Consider the following 19,616-nt stretch of genomic DNA (forward strand, 5'->3'; position numbering starts at 1 on the left):
TGGCTACTAAAATAAATAACATTCGCATTATTGGTCATGGTACACTAGTTTCGCTGCTTTTAAGAGCTTCTGCCAAAAGCCTGCATGGTCGCTGTCATTTACCAGCTTGATTTATTATGCAAATGTAACCATATCATGTATATTTCACCAACCTCCAATCATTGCATGAAAGTTTAATAGACAGACCGTGGCGTGTTTGTGAAATGAAGCGTCAATTAATTTTCATTCATTTGCTTAAGAGCAGTGATTTTTCAATCCTCAGGAACTACAGCTAGTACATATTTTTTACTCTGTCCTGTTTTTAATTCAGCCATCTGCTGAAAATGTAAAGGTTCTAGTCCAAGCCTCTTAATGGCCTCCACCTAGGGGTCCTGAGTACGCAGTTCTGCTGTTCCCCTTGTTCATTACTGTATACTTTCTCCAAAAGACTTTACATTTCACGGAAACTCTAGACGTCCATATAAAAACGTCTAGATAATGTTGCATAAGTATTTGTTTCCTTTGAACTTACACTATCTTGTTGTGTTACAATCTGGAATTAAATAGCCAAAAAGTTCAGTTTTGATCTCACGAGACCAGAGAACCCTTTGTTACATGTCTACAGTCTCTCAGTCACTCCAAACAGAATTCCATATGGCTCTTTTTCAATAATTGTCTAGTGAACAGCTTATCCCATCTGAACAGTGGATCTCTCCAGCCATTACCCTTGGTTGCCTCTTGGTTGCTTCTCTGATTAATGCCCTCCTTGAACTTGTGCCCACTGTAGCCTCAGATTCCTGTTCTCTCGCTCTAATGGGAGTGGAAAACAATGTGGTCTTCTGCTGCTGTAGCCCATCTGCCTAAAGGTTCGACATATTGTGCATTCTGAGATGCTTTTCTGCTCACCACAGTTGTAAAGACTGGTTATTTGAGTTACTGTAGCCTTTCTGTCAGCTCAAACCAGTCTGGCCTTTCTTCTCTGACCTCTCTTATCAACAAGGTGTTTCCACCCACAGAACTGCTGCACGGTGGTTGTTTTTTGTTTCATGTACCATTCTGTGTAAACTCTAGAGACTAAAAAACTCAATACCCAATGTCTCCATTAACAACCATGCCATGGCCAAAGTCATTGAGATCACATAGTTTCCTCATTCTGATGTTTGATGTAAAGAGGAACTGAAGCTCTTGACCTGTATCTGCATGATTTTATGCACTGCTGCTGCCACATGATTGGCTCATTGGATAATTGCATGAATGAGCAGGTGCTCCTTATGAAGTGGCTGGTGTGTGTATAATCCCAATTTCAGTTCCAGGTTGTAACATTACAAAATGTAGCAAAAGTTCAAGGGGGTGAATATTTATGCAAGGCACTGCACCTTTAACGTGGTCATGAATATTTTACTGTTGAATATGGGTCTGGATCACCCTGAAAAATCACACAATCAGACACACACGCACTGTCACACTAATGCTGAGCAATACATGTCCAAATGTCACATCTATAAATCACAGGAATTTACTATTCTTCTACTAATTTTATTCTCTAAAATGTACACACTGTAAATCTAAAGAATATAAACCAGACACTGAAATGTATTTTATATACCAACCAAAATGGAGTTTACATTATTAAGACCATGCATCCTAAAATTTAAGGCAGAAATGTATGTATACAGTGTACTGTTTTTTTCCCCGTACACTCAAGTTCTAATATTGTATGATTTATTTTGTTTTCTACTCATCCCACTCTCAGACTTTTTATCAAATACAAAGTTGCTCACAAAATAAACAGGGCTATGTACAGTTTGCTGGCGTGCTGGATATTGGATCACTTTGTTTAGCTGACGAGTGGTTCTCAAAGATCTTAGCCTTAATCTACCCAACTCTATGCATCAGTGATGGCTTAGAACCAGAGAACTTTTATAAAAGCATCAGGCTGACAACGTGGCTACTTTTTAACACCTAAAGTAATTCATAAATTAAGTAATTTTGGTATTATGTACTAACATGCTGCAATTTCATAATAAAAGTAGAGATGGCAACAAGCCGATACCCAGGATCAGTACTGAGCCCAAAAGCAACAAAGAATGGTAGCTCAGATAAAAAGAAGAAAAAAAGAGAGAGAAAAAAAAACTTGTTCCAATCCTTTAACAAATGGACAAGATTGGAATTGGATTCGGAATTATTGTAAGTGTTTATATATAAAAAGACTTGATTGTATTTGTTTACTGAGATTTATCTTTATTATATTTATACTATATTTGCAGTGCAAGTGGTTTTTAAGTGAAAGTTGCCATTGAAAGTCATGTTTTTAGCTATGAATATTTTCCTGTATTTTTTTAAGCTCTTCAGTTTAAAAAAAAAATCATTTTAAAGCTTAGTACTTTTTAATTAAAAAAAAAATAATCGGCTAATACGCAGTATCAGTATCGGTTCAGTATCAGTATCGGAAAAGGAAAAAGTGGTATTTTGCTATCTCTAAATAAATTATTAATATAAGGGAATGTTTAATGGTTTTCAATCAGGAGAGACTTTGTTGTCAATGATGTCGTGAAAAATATCTGTCGTTTTGTTTTCACAGTGAAACCATTCGCCATGGCGTCATCCAGAGACAGCATTACTGCCTGGTTTAGACTATACAACATACCTTTACAACACGTTCTTTAATTGAAAATGTAACATCACTTTTGCTTTAAATTATGTAAAAACGTGGTTGCTGATTTGCAAAAAACTTGTTGTCAGGGGCAACTTGGAATCCAATAACACTGAGCCTGTCCATGTCTTAGAGTTGATTTGAATAAAAGTCATAGAAAATGATATTAGATACTCAAATTGTGTCTTCAAACATTTTATTTGGTACAAGTATAAACTTTGACAGTGGATGATTTCAAAACATCTTAAGGTGTAATGACAGAGAACTTCCACAGTTCGTTAAAAAAAAAGATATAGCCGAAAAATCATTTACAACATGGTGGCCTGGTCTACTGTAGTACTTGAGGGTTAAGACCAAGAACTCTCATTATTTAACATGAACATAGCTGCCATTAGGGGTGGATAATACAGCCCAAAAATATACAAAAAAAAAAATTAACAAATGAACAGGAGGAAATAAATAGATTTAATCAGATACTTGTTACCTGACACACAGTAGAGTCAGGCACTGGTATAAGAGTATCTTGAGGTAACTTAAAAAACAAAGTATAACATTAATTTAAAAAAAGAGAAGCAAATAAAATAACCTAAAAATGAAAATAACTGCACTATAAACCCTAAACTGACCCTAATCTCAGCCTCAGAGGTTCTGCCCACTGGATACAGAGCTCAGGTCTTTTGTACACTTTTCTGACCACATGCTTCAGAATACTGAAGGCTGCAATCTGATTGGCTATTTGCTCTAACACATATAGACACTTCTAGGAGAACACAATGAGCAATTCAGTGTAAGACAGTCACTGGACTGAAAAAAAGGTTCCCAGAATCCCACCTTTAAAAGTTATTAAAGAGTTTGATTTGAAGCACTTAGTGGTAAGAAGACTAGATGATCTTGCATGGTTGATGATGAGCTAGGTGGGGAAAAGTCTGTGATTGGTCGTCTGCTAGTCAATGTCAAATTACCTCATTCTGTGAAAGTAGGAAATATTTATAAAGTATCAGTCTGACTAAATGTTTCCAGATCTAAGATCTAGATCTCATGTTTGCTGGCCAACTAGCATTGGCATTGATGATTATGAACATTTATGCATTTGACTTTAAAAAGAATCCTCTCAGAAATCCTGGTAGGTTAGCATACTGAAGATTAAGAATATTTCTAATAAATTGTGTCAGTTTAGTTTATATTGACCAGTTAGAAGAGTGTTAAGATTATGAATCTGACAGAAATCCTGTCATGTTAGCTCATCTGTGCTAGCTGGCTAACAAAATCTCTGGCATGTTCATACATGAATACCAAGTCATGTTTTCCAGATTGGAGGGAACTTTATAAAAAAGTGATGTGAAACTATTTAATCCTGGACAGTTTGGAGGGACTGGACGTTGCTAAGCTAATGGGACATTTCCGCTTCACAGATTCACCGAAGGTCTCTGATACATCTGCAGCACTGTGCTGCTGCTCTCTGGCTGATTCAGGATCAACATGGACGACCAGATCTGATAACAATGCGGCATCAAAGTCAGGCGGAGGCCGATGTGTGCGAGAGCGAGAGTTTTCCCCTTCGGCCATCATGGAGTCAAGCTCAGAGACGATGTCAAGGAACGCTGCATCCATACGAGCTTCTTCTGCTAAGGAGACGCCCTCACTGACGTTCTGTTCGTTTTCCCTTGCACTGTGGAAAGCACTGGAACTAGGCCCCTCCCACCTGCTCCACACACTCTGACTGGCTAAGTTTACTGAGGTTTTCTGCTCTGATAGATTGTTGCTGACTTTAGGAGAAGTGTGTTCCACTGAGGAAAATGCTGTGAAGCTGCTTGAGCTGCCACAGTCATCAAAGCTGAGCCTCCTCAGATATGGGAGGCGGTTACAGCCGGGCTTTTTCTCGCTCCGCACCACAGGGCTTTTCAGACTTAAACGACCAAGGGCCGAGGAGGGAGTAGGAGGAGTGGAGGGCATGGCAAAGCTCACCATCGTGTCCTTCTGAGACCCTGAAGCTTCATCAGAGGGAGGAATGTGCAGGAAGCCATGACTGTCTGAAGGATCCACAGATGCATTGTCCAGCTTCGAGCTCCTACCGTCTACAGCTCCGTCCTGCCCCTGCTCAGAGGAAGTGCTCTGTGATGGAGGCCCACTCTGGCGTTTCGACACTTGGGACTCCAGCTCCTCAATATACGCATCGCTTCGCTCCAGAGCCTTCTTCAGCTGAGTCATCTCTCGCTCGTACTGTGAGATCTTAGCCTCCAACGCTGCTACAGTATATCTGCCAAACCTGAGTCAGGAGGAAAAATTTTTTAAAAAGAATGAAAGAAAAATAATGGAATGTGAAAGTAAGAAAGAGCAAGAATTGACAATGAACTAAAGAAGGAAAGAAAGGGAATGTGAAAGAAAAAATAATTAATAGCTATAGGAATAATGATTGATGGAGGGAGAGAGGGAGGGAGGGAGGAAAATAGCAAGAAATAAAGTAAACAAATGGAATGGAAAGGAAGAGAAAGAAAAGAATTAATAAAGAATCAATTAAGGAAGGAAAGAAGGAAGGAAGGAAGGAAGGAAGGAAAGAGACAGAATAAACATTAGCAGACAGAGTGAGAGAGTGAGTGTGAAAGTGTGTGTGTGAGAGAGAAAGAGAAAGAGAGAGAGAGAGAGAGAGAGAGGATGAGAGTGAGTGAGTGTGTATGAGTATGAAACAGTGGGACTGAGTGAGAGATAGTGAGAGAGTGACTGAGTGAGTGCAAGACTTATTGCACTAAAAAAGTGCTTATTGAATTGAATTGAGTGTGAGACTGAAAGAGTGAGTCTGAGAGAGAATGAAAGAGTGTGAGAGAGTGAGTCTGAGTAAAAGTGAGCGTGAGAGAGTGTGAGACTGAGTGAGAGTGTGTGTGAGAGAGTGAGTCTGAGTGAAAGTGAGAGTGAGAGAGTGTGAGACTGTGTGAGAGTGTGCGAGTGAGAGAGTGAGTGAGAGAGAAAGAGTGAGACTGAGTGAGAGTGAGAGAGTGTGAGAATGAGCGCGAGAGAGTGTGAGACTGAGTGAGAGTGAGAGAGTGTGAGAATGAGCGCGAGAGAGTGTGAGACTGGGTGAGAGTGAGAGAGTGTGAGAATGAGCGTGAGAGAGTGTGAGACTGAGTGAGAGTTTGTGTGAGAGAGTGTGAGACTGAGTGAGAGTGAGAGAGTGTGAGAATGAGCGTGAGAGAGTGTGAGACTGAGTGAGAGTGAGAGAGTGTGAGAATGAGCATGAGAGAGTGTGAGACTGAGTGAGAGTGAGAGAGTGTGAGAATGAGCATGAGAGAGTGTGAGACTGAGTGAGAGTGTGTGTGAGAGAGTGTGAGACTGTGTGAGGGTGTGCGAGTGAGAGAGTGAGTCTGAGTGAGTGAGAGAGAAAGAGTGAGTCTGAGTGAGAGTGTGTGTGAGAATGAGACTGAGAGAGTGAGTCTGAGTGAGAGAGCGAGTGAGTGTGTGAGAGAATGAGAGTGTATCTGCACTCAGAGAAGTGAACATTACTGATGCATAGCTTTAATGGAATCACCATTTTAAAACACACAATAATACATCATGTTAGTGTAAAGTGATGAAAGCTTACACGTTTTTGGGATGCGAGTAATAAACATTAGCATGTGCTGGGATTAAACACAATGAATCGTGAGTGGGGTTGTTGATGTGTGTGTGTAACAGAAGTCACTGTGTTACACACTGAATGAGCTAGTGGTAGTGAGCTAGTGCTTACTTCTGAGGAGATCTGCTCTCCACCTCGGCTCTCAGGCGCAGGTTTTCCTGGACAAGGTCGACGTTCTGGGAGCGCAGAGTCTTGTTTGCCTAAGGGGGGAAAAACATGAGAGTTTGCCTTCAGACCAGTGGCCTTTTGATTAAGCAGCTCAGGAGCTGAGAGAGAGCGCAGGCCTCAGAGACGCGAGTAAGAGCGGCCATTTTCCACAGAGACAGGGTCAGGCCCAGTTCACACACTGCAAACACACACGGCTAACTATAGTGCACTTCCAGAAGGTAATGCTGCACTCACACACTGCTGACAGCCACAGGGTAACAGATCAAGTTTTAAATAAGAACAAAGGAAAGAAGGAAGAAATAGAAGAAAAAAATATTTTAAAAGGAGAAAGAAAGAAAGAAAAATAATGAAAAATAAAAAGTAAGAAAAAGAATGAGGAAAAATGAAGAAAAGAAAGAAAGAAAGATTTCAGAGAGTTTTTAAATAAGAGATGAAAGAAAGAATTAGGAAATAAAAGAAAAAAATATAAAAATGAGGGGGAAAATAAAGATGAAAGAATGAGAATGAGAAAAAAAAATAATTAAAAAAAGAACAAAATCTAACAAAAGAAGAATAAGGTAGCCCTCAAAAGCTGTGGTAAAGGTGTAAATGTTCATATTTGAAGTCAAGAGAGAGAAAGAAAGACCTATGACATCAGCTAGCAGTTTCCAAAAATTTCATCCAAAAAAAAAAAAAACACACACACAAAAATATATATTTAAAAAAACCGAAACCTAAAAGTAAAAAAACAAAGAAAGGGAAAGAGAAAAAAAAAACACAAACAAACAAAAGGAAGTCAGAGATGTTAACCCTTAAAAGCTGTGATAAAGGTGTAAATGTTCAGGGTGGAAGAGATATTGAGGGAGGGAGGGAGAGAGAGAGAGAGAAAGAATGAAAGAAAGAAAGAAACAGACAGAAGTAGTGGACTTGAATGGAGGGACAGTGGACGGAAATCGTACGTCTCTCAGCTTGTCCATGTCCTCTTGCACTTTCTGATAGAGCTCAGTGGCAGCTCGCAGCTTATTGGCTGTTTCCTCCAGGAGGGCGGAGTCAGGCGGAGTGTTGCTAGGAGAAATCAGAGTGGCAGCAGGCTTCAGTGAGGCCTTCAGCTGTGACTCCAGACTCATGCTTCTGCTCTTCAGCTCTTCGTTCTCCTTCAGCAGAGTCTCCAGTTCATCCTGGAACAATGAAACCCTCAGAGACACAACATCTCAATAATAAACATGAAACTCCGGCTTTATTGTATACAGCATAATCTGTTTGCTAATGACTGAAGCTAAACATTTCTACAAATGCTGTCCTATAACATGCGTATGTAGAAATTAAAGTAGCTTACACCACAGATTGGACAGGAGGTGTTGATTCATTTTCTATAACAGCAGCTCTGACTGCAATACAGCTACAAATCACAGGCTTATATTAATGTGCTCATTCTAACGCGTTATCGTTGCTGTAGTAACAGCTCATTCATAGAGACCTGTATACTGGATGTGCCACATAATCTAAGACTAATAATAAATGGAGTTTAAAAAAAATGCCATTATTTACAAAAGAAAAATGTACAATAATTAATTTTGTGAAATGTTTTGTAATCTTTTTCATGGAAGGAGGCTCCAGTTTTCCACTATGGGACAGTCTTCAGAGGCGTTTCTGCTTTCTCGGTAACATGACAAGCTGCGTTATTTTTTGTTTTATTAACTTCAATAGAGAGATAAACAGAGGCTGTTATAATTTTGGTATCAGGAAATTGTTTATTTTTTTATTTTTTTTTTTTAGACGTCCCATAACAATAAATGTGACCATAACTGAAAAAAAAGTATGACGTGTCATTCTATAATTAATAAAAATCATAATCACTGGAAAATTGCTATGGTGTAAGAGGAACAAACAACTTCAGCACACGCAGTTATAGGAAAATAGTTACAGTAGCTTCTCTTCATGTCTGGCTGCATCACACTACCCTGTCATTGATTATTTTCCTTGAACGGCAATGTTTTATTCCTTACATACTACACGTATGAACACACAGATCTGACCTCATATTCTCGCAGCAGTAATTCCCCTCGCGTCTTCCTCAGATGCCTCCTGACCGAGTGGCTTTCCCTGGACTCGCTCTCGTTTGTAGCTCCTGTTATCACCAACAGCATGAGTCAGAGACTTAAAGAGGTGAAAAATACATGTGCACAGCTTCAGATATCTAATCAATTTAAACAATGCAAAGCATAAGTAAAATGACACAACAGTGTCCAGTACAATGTGGGGATTTCTTCATAAGACCTCTAAATTGAGCCCTGGGTTTCTCTTTGTTTTGAACGGAAATATTATTAGATATACACTGCTCAAAAAAATTAAGGGAACACTTAAATCACACATTGGATCTCGATGAACGAAATATTCAAGTTGAAAATCTTCACTTGTATACATTGTGTAATTTGTTGAGAACAAAATGATGTCACAATGGTCAAAGGAATCCAAAGTCATCAGCACATTTAGGGCTGGATTCAAAATCACACTGAAAATCAAAGTAAAAAACTGAAATTAATGTAACTCATAATGTAAGTCAGTAATGTGTATGGCCCCCACGTGCCCGTATGCACTCCCGACAACGTTTGGGCATGCTCCTGATGAGATGGCAGATGGTGTCCTGGGGGATCTCCTCCCAGACCCGGATCAGGGCATCAGTGAGCTCCTGGACAGTCTGTGGTGCTACTTGGTGGCTTCGGATGCTCCGATACATAACGTCCCAGAGGTTCTCAAGTGGATTCAGGTCTGGGGAACGTGAGGGCCAGTCAATGGCATCAATGCCTTCGTCATACTGTACTGTAATGATTAAGTGTTCCCTTATTTTTTTGAGCAGTATATTTAAATGGTGATGATGTATTGATATGACGACAAACTAGGATTAGGAACTGAAAAGTGTTATGTGGCTAACATTATGCAGCAGGGATACAGATCCATGATTCTCGGGGTGTTTTTTTGTGAAACTACAGGGATGTAGAGTCCAGGTGTCTGCAATTCTATACATCATCATTATTTTTAATGATTGAAGGTGATCACTATCAGCTACTATTATTAATGTCATTACAGCTGTCATAGTTATTATTTTATAATACTAGTGTATGTCAGCTGGCTTGTGTCAATTTGAATTGAACTGCAATTTACAATAAAACTAGGAAATGTTCTGTTCACAAGATACAAAATATTTTGAATCTGCAGTCTAACACAGTGCAACTAGTTTAGGTTCTAATTGTTCTGATAAATAAATATGATGGTGTATATTTGCCTAATGTGCCAATAGTTCAATAGTCAGATTTAGTTGGCTCATATTTCTTATTCTTCATAACAGGTTTATGTTTAGTCTCTAAATGTGTCTGAGGGTGATAACACTCCTCAACACTCAAATAAACACTGAGTATCTGAACATCAATACAGGCTCCTGACTCTTACCGATAATTTCTCGGCACGGATTTTCAGGTGTGATGGGAACTCTGCAGGTGGGACACTGACTGCACTTCTGAAGCCAAAGCTCAATGCAGGCTGCACAGAACACATGGTGGTTACAGCAGATCATCGGCTTACGGACCTGCGCACACGGGACAAGACAAAAGGTCAGTAAGATGAGGGCTTACAGGATAGAGAGGATGTGGTCAGGGACATAATGCATATATGGATAGTGCTAAAACTGTCCAGGCACATTCTCAGAATATGGTGACTTTCTGACCAGGAAAAAAAACAATGATGTTTTCATTATTCTATATAAAGGAAATTGTGACTATAGTGAAATCCTTTTTGAATGAATAACCAGTATTCTTGACCTTTAATGTGGCACTCAGAGCACACATCATTTATCACATAAATCATCAATAAATCAATAAATTATTCTATTAAATCCTTTTTTATTTCATAAAAAATTATTTTACAGGAAGATTGAAAGGTGTAACTCTAATAACACATCTAAAATATATGGTAAATTAATAATATATAGAGTGTGGCCACTTATTCTTCTGAACTTTGACCCTGGAACCACAACTTTTCGACATTTCAAAATACAAGTTAAAAAAAGTTCTATTTAAAGGTACATTAGGTAAGATTAGTCTCTTTTTATTTTCAAGATTAGGTCTCTAAGTTAGGTGGGTTCGATATTTGAATGATTCCTGCCCATGTTCACGAAGCTCTGCCTGCAGGATCTTCGGTGGGCCGTACAGTGTCTCTAAATGACTGACAGGAGGCACTTCCCAACACAAACCAGCATTCAGGACCTGACATCAGTTCCAAACGGCTTTTCTCAGTGGTTAAACATTTTCTAAAGCCACAGCTTTATCCATTGTTTTTTTTCCTTTCCCGCCACGCTATATCTTATTTGTACAAGTAATGAATAAAAAAAAAAATCTAATATTGCACCTTTAAATAATTTATATTATTAAAAACCTATTTTATACAGCTAATTTACAATTACAATTTATAATTTGACAGACCTCATACTTTTGTTCAGCATATGATATTAAAATTAATAAGGAATATTAAAATTAATAAGGAATTCTCTAAAGTACTCTAAAGTACTCTAAAGTAGTACAACTCAACTGGCTTGTGGGACAAATTATTTTTCCATGAAACCATTTTTATTGCTTTAGGAACCTTTGAAGTTATCCAATCAAGTCTGTTATTGTGGGGCTTTTTGAACATTTTTAAATTATGTCATGACCAATAAGTTAAGAGACAGGTTTGTCGCCATATTCTGAGAATGACTCTCCTACCCAAGCATTTTTAGGTCAGTATTTTGTGCTATTTTGTGCTATTTTGTCTACTATATTACTGTGACCTTATCAGTAAATGTCTCCATTAAAATATATGAAGAAGTAGGAATCTAAGACGTGCAGAAGTGAAGTGCGCATGCGCAGAAACTGAACCGGTAGAGCAATTTGTCAACACCAGGACATTAATTCAGAATTAGGAAACAATGTAGCTAAATATATTTTCATACTGATATTTAATATTAAATACGGAAATACACATAAATATAAAAATACAGGCGCTTCAGTGGAGATTTGTACCGTGAATACATATAACATATGTACTGTTAAGCATGATTAAACTGGAACAAACAAACTAACAAACAAACAAACAAACAAATAAAGTAAAATAAATCAACTATCATTAAGTCAGTGCAGACATGCCAATTATTTTCGGTACATCCGAGATATTACAAACAATATTAAAATCTTAAAACAATATTAAAAATCTTTTAGCGTTAATTCAGATCTATTATCACAGATAATTCAGAACTTTTTACATTTAACAGAAACAGTTTGCGCTAACCAAATTCAATTCAACCTATATACATACATACACACACACACACACACACACACACACACACACACATATATATATATATATATATATATATATATATATATATATATATATATATATATATATATATATATATATATATAAATTTAGAAATATAAAGTAAATGGTAGTAGTCTTCAAAAGTAAACAGAATCGGAATTAAACAGGAAATAAGCTGGCTAACTAACGTGTTTTTTAATTATATTTAATAAGATCTTATTTAATAAACGTTACCTTTCCCAGGCAAATCTGACAAGATATGGGTAATGTCAGAGACAGAGTCACGTTCTGGACGTTTTGAGCCATTTCTGAATATAAGATAAAGCATTAAAGTTACTCTGATCCAAACACCACAAAACAAAACCAAACAAAACTCCCTCCTCTGTAGCGCAGCTGCTACAACTACGGCGAGTCGGAAAGACCAAACAACGCGAGAGCGGATTCGCGAATCAGCGGAAATGAGAATGATGCGCATGCGCACTGAGATTGCATTCGTTGCCATTTTGACTCGGGTTTGGGGATTGATCTATTTTCTGTGCAGACTCTTTGTATTTTTGTGTATTTTGGTTTAGTTTTGGAAGATAAATAGTATATGGCATGTTGCGACATCTCCAAACGTATAGAACTTTATAAATGTTTTAAGGTTGCAGAAGCACAACATTCTGGGAAATTAGCCTGATTAAACATGGCAATCCATACAAACATCCAAATATTGCGTGAATTAATACAGAAACACTACCTCCTCTTACTGTATTTTTTTCTTATTTTAGATGTTGCATGTAGTTTGCCTGTTTATTTTAATATTAATTCATTCAGGGTCACTGTTGATCCGGAGACTATCCCGGGAACACTATGAGACAAGAATAGACCCTGGATGGGTCGCCAGTCCATCACAGGACGCCATGCAGATACACATTCACACCCTCATTCACACCTAGTGGCAATTTCACACTCACTTTCAGTAGCTGCTGTGTAGGGTCGCAGTATAGTTTTGGAGCCTATCTCAGGAACACTGCGTGAGGCAGTAATACACCCTGGATGGGATGCCAGTCCATCGCAGGGCACCATGTATACAAACCTATGCTGCCTTTGCAGTGCCTTGTAAGCGGTAATTTGCAAGTTGTAATAATGTCATTTCCCATCTCGGGATGTTCAAAGTGCTAAGTGTAAAAAAATCTCCACGCCTCCACAAAAGCATGTGTTTTGTTTGCTCTGTTGGAACAAATAAAAAGTTACTTTAACCACACTTTAAAAGCAATTTAAAAGTAGAGAAGGGGGACTTTACACAGTTCACAGAGTCCGCAGCCATGTTGATTCGACGTCACTCCATAAGCAGGGAAGGAACTGATAGTTTAAAGAAGACTACCGCAAGTTGACAAGTTGGGTCCCTGGAGGTCTAGTGGTTAGGCCTCAACGCTCTCACTGCTGTTGCCTTGGTTTAATTCCTGGCCAGGGAACCAACCCCAGCCACTGGGTTTGCGTGCAACAGTGCGCTCTCAGTGCCGGTCCCAAGCCTGGCCGAAATTGGTGAGGGTTGCATCAGGAAGGGCATCCAGTGTAAAAACTTTGCCAAATCAAATATGCGGACCAATAATCCACTGTGGCAACCCCTAATGGGAGCAGCCGAAAGAGGAACAGCTACCCCAAGTTGAAATTTCAAGTTGAGGGGGCATTTTTGGTGGCTTTTGCTGGTAGACAGGGAATTACAAGTTGCAACTTCACTTCAAACACAGCATTAGCCAGTCGACACACTGGCAGGTTTTTGAGAAGTGGGAGGAAACCAGAGAATTTGGAGGAAATCCGCAGGGACACACAGAGAAACTCCACACAGACAATCACCCGATCTCAGGATCAAACCTGGAAGCACTGTGACTTTTTTTTTTTTTATAGCATTTTAAAATTTCTGACTCACAAACCTCATGTGGAATTCACAAAATCAACAATTACACAACTACACTTACATGTGAAGTGAAGTGAAAAAGTTGCCTTTCCAACAATGGTAAGTGAGTGTAGAAATGTATATTTATTACATATAACATTTTCATAATAGACACAAAACTAGCAGGAGAAGGAATACTGAACTTAGTAAGCAAGATTAACAAAGTTGGAAGATGATAGTGCGCTCTTAATGCCATCCAATGCAATTAAACCATAATTCCTAAAGAACATGGCATATGATTTTAACTTATCTGTTAAAACCTGCACAATATTCCCAGTCTGTAGCTATAAATAGCTAGCTAATTTTTTTAATAAACCTGTACAGCTTGCTAGCTGCATAGTTAACATAGTTATGGAATGTTGATGATTTCTTGGTTATTTAAAATAATTATTTCAAAATAACTCTTATATTTGGTTTTCCTCAATCTGAAAAAGCAACTAGCAGCAATTAGCAGTTTTAAGGGAAACTTTGGATGGTGAATTCATATATAGTGTGCACGTTCTGTTACACATATTTCTTAAAAAATAATAATAATAAGATATAGTCAAATTATAACATAGTGCCAACATTTTTTTCATGCATTCTAGCCAAACATTTTGAAATACACCTGTAAAATGATCCATTTAAGTGCATATTAGCATATCAGCTAGCTAGCAACTATATTTAAATTTAGCTAATGTTGGCTATCCAGGTAGTACTCTGTAGGCCTTTGTTTTTAATATATTATTAATTCTTTAAGTGAAGGACAGAACGTTCTCCACAGGATGCTTTTGGACATGCTTGGTTGGCGATGCCTCATAATTCATTGTCAAATATCAGGGCAGAATATGCGTGTTGCTTTATTGTCTTATAGTTTAATGGCAGACAGTCTCCGAGGCCTTGTGAGCTAACTTGATTAGCATTGAACCGTTGGGAAAACAGTGTTGTACATTGATTGGAGCAATGCTGGGACTACATTAGTGTCATTTAATGCAAGTGTTTCATTTCAACACACCGTCCATCGCTGTCTCACTATTAAAATATCGTGTGTAGATGTGCATTATGAAGAGACAAAGCTCCAGGCCATTGCTGTCTTAAAACCATGACCTTTGGCTTTCTTAATATTTTACTTGGCATATATATATATATATATATATATATATATATATATATATATATATATATATATATATATATATATATATATATATATATATATATATATATATACTTGCACTTTCATCAAGAAGATACAATGAAATCTGAAATCTAAAAACCTGTTTTTAGGTTTGATCTGAGTTATTCTACAACTGTGGTCTCCTAACCATTCTTAGTGGTTAGCATGTTTGCCTTGCACCTCCGGGGTTGGGGGTTCGATTCCCACCTCTGCCCTGTGTGCACGGTTTGCATGTTCTCCCCATGCCGCAGGGGTTTCCTCCAGGCACTCTGGTTTCCTTCCCAGTCCAAAGACATGCATTTAGGCTGATTGGCATTTCCAAAATTGTTTAGTGCACAATTGTGTCCTGTGAGTGGTTGGCACCACTTGCAGGGTGGCCCCTGCCTTGAGTCCCGTGGGGTAGGCTCTAGGTGACTCTGTGTAGGATAAGCGGTACAGAAAATGGATGGATGAAATAGAAAAAGGCATTACAAGTTTGTTTGTTGTGAATTTCATTTGACTTTCAGTATATTATTATTATTATTTCTATTGTTTTTGGTACAAAAAACCCAAATCACTTATTTGTTAAAACAAAGAAAAATACATGTTAATATTTAATGAAAGATAAAAATTTTGTCAATTTTATTTAAATCAAAAATAACCTGAATATCAACATTTTTATTTTTATTTGTGTACTGGTAACGGCAATGAGAAACACAAGCATGGTTTTAAAGTGCATAATTTAAAAATATTATAACAATTATTATGCTTTTTTTTTAATCACACAGAACTGTACAACCCTATTATATAAATTACAGCGTGTTCTGAAAATGAATTGTAACATCTTTACAAGAGTTAGTAGGATGTTTAGTTTTCACCCAGATTTAAACGTTTTAATAGTATGTCCATTTTAGAGACACAGTAAGTGAATCTATACAAGCCATCAAAGTTAATATTGACCAAAAATATGTCCAAAATCAAGGGAGACCAAAACAGACCAGAAAAATGTCTTTACGTGTGTCAGTGTAATTCAGGCCTGAGCTGCTAATGGGTATCCATGGACGTCTGTGGTTAGTCGTTGCTCACTAAGTATGAATTAGAATTTTTTCTCAAAGTGTCACAACACTGATCATCACATGAGTTGGTATGCTTGTATTTTAAAAATCAGGTCAGACTGAGCCAGGTGAAATGAGAGGAGGAGGATTTGTTGAGTCAGTGTTCCTGCTCTTGGTAGTCAGCATTGTCTATAATAAATGAGGCAGCTCAAGTCCGAGTCACACAGCATTACAGTTTACTGTTATCCATTATAACCATTATAACCAAACAGATGTAATGCATCATCAGTGTGAGTTACAGATCACCTCACTCGTTCTCACTACCACTTTAACCAGCCCAAAAGTTATTAACCCAGTTGTGCAAGCGACGCCTGAGGCCGCAGTGTGGTGAAGGGACCCCTGGTGTTTATCTTTATTGCTATTCTCACCACGTTGCTCAGAGGTGCAAGTTGGAAAATGTTCAGTAATAAATGGTTTGATATGATTTTAAACACACACAAACTGACTAAATCGCCCCTCTAGAATTTTACCTTTATTAAAAATGTTAGGGTTTATGAATATGCATGATATGCAACTTTGAAACACTCCATATGTCCTCCTGCCTTCCCAAATAGCTAACCTGCTAGTTAACAGCAGGAAAACCCTTCAAAATGAACAAAGGCTGTAAAAAACTGTTTTTATCACTAACATTACCTAAATTAGGTGAACTCAGAATGGTTTACAAGCAGCATTTTTGTCTTATTAACTTCAACAGAGAGAAAATAGAGAGGGGCTGGTGAGGGAAGACTGTCTTTGCTGCTATAAATGATAACAGGAACTAACGTTTTCTGGATGTTCCACAACATTAAATGTAACTATAAACATAAAAAAATTATGACATATTGTTCTTTGATTAATAAATGTAATCACTGGCAAATTGTTGTGGTGTAAGATGAATAAAACACTATTACTGACTGATTTTTTTTTTCTTTTAATGAAAGCATTTTGTCTTTTAAGTGATTAATATAGATTAATCATACAGACATGTGAGTGTATTTAAAACCTTTATTGTAAGTAGAGATGGCATGATACTATGTTTTCTTTTCTGATACCGATACTGAAACCGTGAGTATCAGCTGATATCAATACCCATCCGATATTGTCTTCTTTAAAAAAAAAAACTACTACGCTCAAAAAATTTTAACTGAAGCACTTCACAGTTAAACTCTTTCACACAAAAATCACTTGCATTGTTAACTATAACAAATATACTAAAATATAAAGAATGAATATAATAAAGTCAATCGTGTAACGAAAGAAAAAAACAGTCAAGTCTCTTTATATGTAAACATTTCCAGTTCCAAAATACATCTCTTTTAGAAATCCAATTCCAGTCTTTGGCATTTGTTACAGGATCTGATATCTGATATGTTTTCTCTTATATCCGATCCACCCTTTTTTTGCGGATACTGGCCAGATATAGATACTGGGTGCCATCTCTATTTGTAAGTAGCAAGTTGAGCGAAAGAAGCAAAAAGAACGGCTATTGATGTTTTCACATAGGATTGCGATTGGCTAAACAGATTTAAACATATGGCTAAACATATAAGCTCCGCCCTTATTTGCCCAGAGGATGTGTTATTTTTGCTGAAGGCACACAGCATTATGGTCAACCGCTGTCTATTCCCTCATTCACTGCAATGCAAATGTTTTACCCTTTAATGTTCTTCTTCTTTTGGCTGATCCTGTTAGGGGTTGCTACAGCAGATCATTGGACCGCATATTTGATTTGTCATAGTTATCCTTCTTGACGCAATTCTCCCCAATTTTATCTGGGCTTGGGACCGGCACTGGGAGTGCACTGTAGTGTGTCGCTGTTCCCTGGCCGTGACTCGAACCCGGACCACAGTAGTGAGAGCTCCGAGGCCTAACCACTAATGTTTTGCACTTTAATATAGTGTGCAATTTTTAAATTATGTGTAGAAAACAGTCATTATTTGTACAGATAATAAAGCACAGTGTTGGAATATTCAGTGCTCTTTCTGAAGATCATAACCCCCCCCCACTCACACACACACACACACACACACACACACACACACACATGCCTCACACGCTGCTTTGTAATCGTTCACTCATTAATTGGTGACAGTCAATTAATCACAGCCGGTTGGGACGCTGTCGCCTATCGATCTCACCCACCGCTCTTATTTTTCATCCCCTAAATGACACGGATCAGCAGAGCCGCCTCAGCCGCGTAATGGAGGGTGGTGGGGCGCATGACCCACGTGTTGGAATGGTGTCTTTACCATTTAGGCTGGAAAGGTTTAGACTGCCTTAGAGCAGGGGATTGGGACGGAGCCGAGCTCTGCTGCTCGCCTGACCTTTTCGGCTCGGAGCTTAATCACTGACAAATGCTTACATTAATTAGCCATGCCCCCTTCCTTCCCTCCCACCGTCCTACACATATACACACACACACACACACACACACATACACACACTAGTGTGTTTTAGCTGAGCCTTAGCATGCCGAGGCTGAACTCTCAGGGCGGTTGAGACATTTCACTGCACTTCCTGCAGGTGGGAGTTATTGATTAGGGATGCACCCGACAGGGATCGCCATGGAGACAGGATCTTAGGGTGCTCACCTTAGACCTCTGTTCAATTTATCTCAAAGTGTTCACTATGCACTAATCCTATACACAATGTATTTGACTATATTGTACCTAGATGTTTATAGGGCAGTAGTATTCCCATGTCCTACAATTCCGTGTTCCCTAGTTTACAGTTTTGCCCTAATGTCTCTAGCTTCTTTGTCTTCTAGTGTCTATACTTTTCCTGTTCCTAGTGTTCTGTGTCCTGATTTCCTTATTCCCTATTTTTTCTCCTGAATTCCAGGAATCCTGGTTTCCTCATTTTCCAATTTTGAGGTGTCCCAAGTTTCTCTGTTACTTTTTTCCAAAGATAATCCCTAGTTTCCTGTGTTCCTAGACTTGTTGTTCCCCAGTGTCTACTGTTTCCCACGTCCAGTTATCTTGTTCCCTAAATTGTTCCAATGTCCTTCTTCCTAGATTCCTCATTCCTACATTACAAGTGCCCCTAGAACACTGTGTATTAGTTTCCTTGTTCCCTAGTTTCATTCCTTCTGGTTGTGCTCTTTTTCCCTAGTTTACAGTTGTGTCTGGTTTACACATGTTCCCTAGTTGCCCATGTCCCTAGTTTCCTTGTTCCCAATGAATGAATCAGTGTCAGTGTTAACAGGGATGAGCTAAGGGAAAGGGTGCATTTAAACTCTGATGGAATAAGAGCACTTCACTGTAGCTCATTCTGTCTTTTTATACTGAAGAGGGTGTATTTGGAACAGGGCCGGTGCCAGTGTGGTGTAGATCTCTTGGACTGAACTCAGTTACACACACTTATGCACTCCTCTTATTTCTGTAGCAGAGAAACACAAGAAACACCATCAGCACTGATCTCTGTCTCAGTCTCTCTCTCTCTATCTCATTCTCTCACTCTCTCACTCTCTGTCGTTCTCTCTCTCTCCCTGTCTTGTTCTCTTTCTCTCTCTCCCTCTCTCTCTCTCCATCTCTCTCTCCCTCTATCTTTCTTTCTTTCTGTCTCTCTGTCTTTTACCATCTCTTACTTTTTGTCTTACTATCTTCCAGTCTGTCTGTCTTTCTTTCTGTCTGTCTCGCTCTCTTTCTCGCTCTCCCTTTCTGTCTCTCTTTCTATATCCATCTCACTCTTTTCCTCTCACATTCTTTCTC

At 38.4% G+C, this 19,616-nt stretch overlaps 1 protein-coding gene across 2 annotated transcripts; it reads right to left on the reverse strand.

Annotated features, from left to right (window-relative positions):
• Positions 1-2,811: 2,811 nt before the first annotated feature.
• Positions 2,812-13,368, reverse strand: obi1 (ORC ubiquitin ligase 1). Of its 2 annotated transcripts, none has more exons than XM_034310133.2 (6): positions 13,024-13,368; positions 9,834-9,969; positions 8,423-8,514; positions 7,346-7,564; positions 6,351-6,439; positions 2,812-4,898 (listed from the first exon to the last, which is right to left on the reverse strand). In XM_034310133.2, exons 1-6 carry the CDS (start codon positions 13,045-13,047, stop codon positions 3,977-3,979), a joined length of 1,482 nt encoding a protein of 493 aa, XP_034166024.2. In that variant the 5' UTR covers positions 13,048-13,368; the 3' UTR covers positions 2,812-3,976. The 2 variants fall into 2 exon arrangements, with proteins under 2 accessions (XP_034166024.2, XP_026788941.3); XM_026933140.3 differs by lacking the exon at positions 13,024-13,368 and adding an exon at positions 11,973-12,181.
• Positions 13,369-19,616: the final 6,248 nt, after the last annotated feature.

This window comes from Pangasianodon hypophthalmus, chromosome 2 (genome assembly GCF_027358585.1).
Source record: "Pangasianodon hypophthalmus isolate fPanHyp1 chromosome 2, fPanHyp1.pri, whole genome shotgun sequence".
Taxonomy (NCBI): Eukaryota; Metazoa; Chordata; class Actinopteri; order Siluriformes; family Pangasiidae; genus Pangasianodon; species Pangasianodon hypophthalmus.